The sequence below is a fragment of the Trichoplax adhaerens genome, genomic scaffold (assembly GCF_000150275.1).
Source record: "Trichoplax adhaerens TRIADscaffold_763 genomic scaffold, whole genome shotgun sequence".
NCBI classification, from domain to species: Eukaryota; Metazoa; Placozoa; class Uniplacotomia; order Trichoplacea; family Trichoplacidae; genus Trichoplax; species Trichoplax adhaerens.
The window spans coordinates 30,633-35,205 of NW_002061344.1; the positions used below are offsets into that span (position 1 = coordinate 30,633).

The 4,573-nt window shown below is 36.7% G+C and overlaps 2 protein-coding genes across 2 annotated transcripts; one reads left to right on the forward strand and one right to left on the reverse strand.

Moving 5' to 3' along the window:
• Positions 1–169: 169 nt before the first annotated feature.
• On the reverse strand, positions 170–1,127 carry TRIADDRAFT_62771 (uncharacterized protein; the record flags this gene model as incomplete). Its single annotated transcript, XM_002118724.1, has 2 exons — positions 170–373; positions 519–1,127. 2 exons carry the CDS (start codon positions 1,125–1,127, stop codon positions 170–172), a joined length of 813 nt encoding a protein of 270 aa, XP_002118760.1.
• Positions 1,128–2,139: 1,012 nt separating this feature from the next.
• TRIADDRAFT_62772 (uncharacterized protein) lies at positions 2,140–4,426 on the forward strand (the record flags this gene model as incomplete). Its single annotated transcript, XM_002118723.1, has 9 exons — positions 2,140–2,166; positions 2,785–2,832; positions 3,061–3,107; positions 3,315–3,349; positions 3,509–3,617; positions 3,731–3,822; positions 3,971–4,052; positions 4,137–4,247; positions 4,324–4,426. Coding segments are annotated over 9 exons (654 nt in total), but the record flags the coding sequence as incomplete, so codon positions are not given.
• Between the last annotated feature and the right edge of the window lie 147 nt (positions 4,427–4,573).

Below are 4,573 nucleotides of genomic sequence, written 5' to 3' on the forward strand. Positions count from 1 at the left end.
CGGAATAAAGTNTGAAAGATTTCTATTCAGCTAAAAGAGAATAGAATACTCTGCAGTCTGTATCACTTGTCGAGCATTTAGAGTTTTAGACAAGATAACATAAAAGCACAAATAATGTACCGTACGTAATCAGTCGATAGTCATAATAACAACAAAGTACAACCAAAGATTATAAATGCATCCTACTAATTGTATGGTTGAGCTTACCAATACCCCATGTAACATCGTTCTTGTCCTCTTTTCTTGAATCTCCCTTTCGGTCTTTCTCCTGTTTGTGTTTCCATTCTTCGACCTCTTCTGCATTCATTATTTGTTTTACCGCTTTCCTACTATCAGAAACATAAATTTCTTCCTCTTGATCATCGCTAGGGCCCTGAATGTGATCGTACAGCACAGCAATACCCTCATGTTAAATACATTAATTAGGCTAGAAAGGCATCGTAGCGTTCAGTCGATCTTTCAGTAACGAATAGTATCTACTCATGACAATTATAATTAATCCATATATTGGATCATACCTGTAGAATATAAACTCTAGAACTACTACCAAATTTTATCATATGACCCACTCTCAAACGATAATAACGACGTGGTTCGACAGGTGATTTATTTATTTGTGATCCATGTGTGCTAGCCAAATCGTACATGTAAAAACCAACTTTACCAGCGTCATCATGATTATATTTGTGAAATTGTAAGACTGCATGACATCGAGAAACAGAAGGATGATCCAGAACAAAGTCGCATACAGGTGAACGACCAAATATATAATAAGCTTTATCATTTAACTTCCAAATATCCACAATACATCCATTCTTTAACACCTCTAAAGTATAATTTTTATCAGCTATTCCACTCCAAATTGGTTCGTCATAAGGGATATTTTTGATGATTTTATCCCTGGTTAGAGACGATTTATTATTTTCTTTGCTAACATGGTGGGAAGTGGAATCATTGCAAGTGGATGCAACTGCGGTTTCATTCGACGCAGTAGATGGTTCATTTGATTTTGCAGTTTTATTGCTTATTGGCAAAGGGGAAGCAAATTTTTCTTTCTGGCTGGTATCCTCTTGGGCATTCGATGGACCATGCGTGGCAATATCCTCTGCATGTTGTTGATCTTCCATCTTGAAGGTATTGGCGACCACTATTTGATCGCTAGCTGGCTGGCTTGCAGAGTTGCTTCAATCAATCTAGTGGTAGCGCTGTCGCTGTAGAGGCTTTACTATGGCAATATCCGAGATGATAGTAACGACACTACTATGTTATAAACATGTTGTACAATGTCATACTGTACAGTGTACATTCCCATACGAGTGTCGTTTCAGTACATTACCAGTACCAGAACATTACAGCAGTTCACGTTAGCTGCAGCCGTGCTGTACCGTACCGTGCTGTACCGTACTGTTCGCTACGACCAAATAGCCAACTGTACAGTACAGTACAGTGTACAGTGTACAGTGTACAGTGTACAGTACTGTACTGTACAGTACACGTGCAGTACAGTACAGTGTACAGTACAGTACACTGTACAGTACTTCTACAGGGCACGATACCAGTACGGTACGGTACAACAAAGCAAAGCCGATGCATAGCTATCGTATTGAATGTACAGTATGGCGAACTTCAAGGTCTTCGAAAATCGGAAGGGTACTGTACTGTACAGTGTACAGTCTGGCTGGTGGAGTCGTGGTGTAGTCTGGGGCATGCCGGAACAAGAACGCGACCGTCCTTCATGTACGTCACACATTACGCAAGCGCATTTTCTGGCGCGAAAAAATAAGTCAAAGTCAAAATAGACTCAGTCCTAAATAAGAACGTACCGAGCATTGCGTGTCATATCATTCAAGCTTCAGTAGTCCCACTGCTGTCGTACCAATTACTTCATCCACCAAGATTGAAGCTACACCGACTTTCACTTCGTCGCCAAGCCGACCAAGACTAAGTTGTCCGACAAAACTGAAAAATTTTCTCCAATTCTACACGAGTTACTGTTCTAATAAGAGTTGGTAACGATGACTTTATTTTATATTTGTCCTTTCTTGATGATAGGATAGCGATCGATCAACTTGTTGCTACCTGACAATCTTTCTCACACTTTTTCAACTATTTCTATGTATGCATTTTAGTTGTGGAGTAATGGCGTTATCTGCAGGAGCAATTCAGGTAACTATCTACTGCTAAAATGCCTTACTAATGTTGTAATAATCCTAGGAGGTTTGCAATCCAATGAAATAACATCTTATCTACCGTAGATTATCCATTCTGTATAGAGTCCTAAATACAGAATAATCGTATTCAACTCACTACTGCATAGAACAAGTTTGCAAAAAACACTTTCATTAAATGAAGATTGTATGCGACCTCCTACAGTACCTCTCTTTACAACTATTTCGCGTGTCAGAACAATCATGCGATCATAGTTGTCTAGTATACACTGTACTGTAGGCTTAAGTGACCACTTTCATCTCTTTCTGGATGATTTTCTTCACCTAGTTGAATAGTTGACTATCACACTTGGCTACATATGGGATATCCTTTACGTCAACCAACAGTTGTCAATCTCTTCTACAGTATAGAAAGTAGTTGATATGCAATTTTATTCAATACAATTGCTTGTTGATGGTAGTTTTCTCTTTCGTTTAGTACATCCCTTCCTATTTATACTTAAATGTTCAGACTCATAACAGCTTTTACTTTTCCAAAAGCGAAACATAACAATACTGGTAACAAACTACTCGACTACCAGTTTCCAAGCCTAATGATGATCTTCTTACAAATTAGGCTATTTGCAACGGTGAAAACCCACCAACACCGATTTTTCAAGTGGCTGTAAGTATCTAATTCATCGGACGTACTCAAAATATATATCAGAAAAATACACGGTATTGCGATACATGCAAATAAAACTAATTCATACTATCATGGGCGGATGCACTTCTACTTCTGTATCCGCGTAATGTCTAGTAATAATTTCCACCGTTCATCAGTTATACATCTTGGAGATCCTACAGACAATCCTTTTGCAGTATATTGATGTATAAATCTTATTGATCTTAGGCTGTAAGAAAGATCCAAAATGAAAAGCTTTCTGTCGAACGTTACAGGTTTGCTAAATACTGAATTGGCTATCGTATAATGAAACTACATTGGGTTACGCAATAGATGTCGTCACTTACCGTAGATATACTTGACATAATACTATCGAATGTATCTGCCTATTTCACTAGTTCATTCGGCTTCTAGCTCAAACTTAGTTGTACGTAATTCTACCTGATAGTTAACTAAATTGTGGAATGAATTTCGTGTTGTAGAATTGTTCTCTCCGATGGCATCCATGCTTATTCATGTAAGTACTGAAACTTATGTACAGTAAAATGATTTTCAATTGTATATACTATAATAAGTTATGTCAAATTATTAAAACCCAGTGTAGAATAACACTATTGAAATCGAAGTGAAGCAAGTTTGAATCATTATTATTCGGTATTTGCATCACATTATCTAGCCGTCATGTTGGCAACTCAACTAAATCAAAGAGTTACTAGTGGTGAATTGGATGCTAAAGCTATTATTAAGCTCAATAACTACACTTGTAATATTGTACAAGAAACAAGGTTAGTAATAAGTAAATAACAACGTTAATATCACTAATAACATAGAAAATCAAGTATTCTGCCAGTTGATTGGCTTACCTATAATTAATAATATTGCTGTTTTACCACTGTAGGAAAGTACTGGTAATCTTAGATTTAACAGTTCTTACTTGTGGAAGTGAAACGGATATAATTGGTCAGCCCAAACCGTATAATGACCAATCTGGTCAGTATTATACTATTAACCTATTTGACTTATTATCATATCGTCATTGATCCTTATCCTATCATACTATTGGTTAATACTGTAATAAATTGATTACCAGTCGTTGATACTATGTTTATCTAATTTAAAATTTTTCAATCTCGTTTAGCCCCCTCAAAATCAAACAATTACCAACCGCAGCAAGAGATACAACAGCAGAAACCAAGTTATGCTCCCACCAATAGATCTATGTAAGAATTATGCTAATTTCTTCATTACCTTGACCTAATCTTACCGTCAACCTTAATATCTACACATAATCTTCATTACATAAGGAACCAAGTGACAAATCCCCGTCCCACCATCCATCCCCAACAGAATTTGGTTGACAAATCCGAAAATCGCATTGTTTTTCCAATCAGTAGCCTCACTCCTTATCAAAACAGGTTAAAAATGCATCATAATTTGGACGACGAAAGTCCCTTGTAATAACCCTGAAATGTTAAAATTGTATTATAAAAGATGGACGATTCGAACTCGTGTAACGAGTAAAAGTGAAATTAGAAAATGGAGCAATTCACGAGGCGAAGGAAAACTATTTAGTGTCGATTTAATTGATGAATCGGTCAGTACTTATTCTCAATTAAAGTACTGTTATAACAATTTAGAATGATTAATAACTTCTTGGCTCCATTCCTACCCTGATAACTCTTGATCTTATGATAGGGAGAAATTAGAGCAACTGCCTTTCGTGATCAAGTCGAAAAATTTA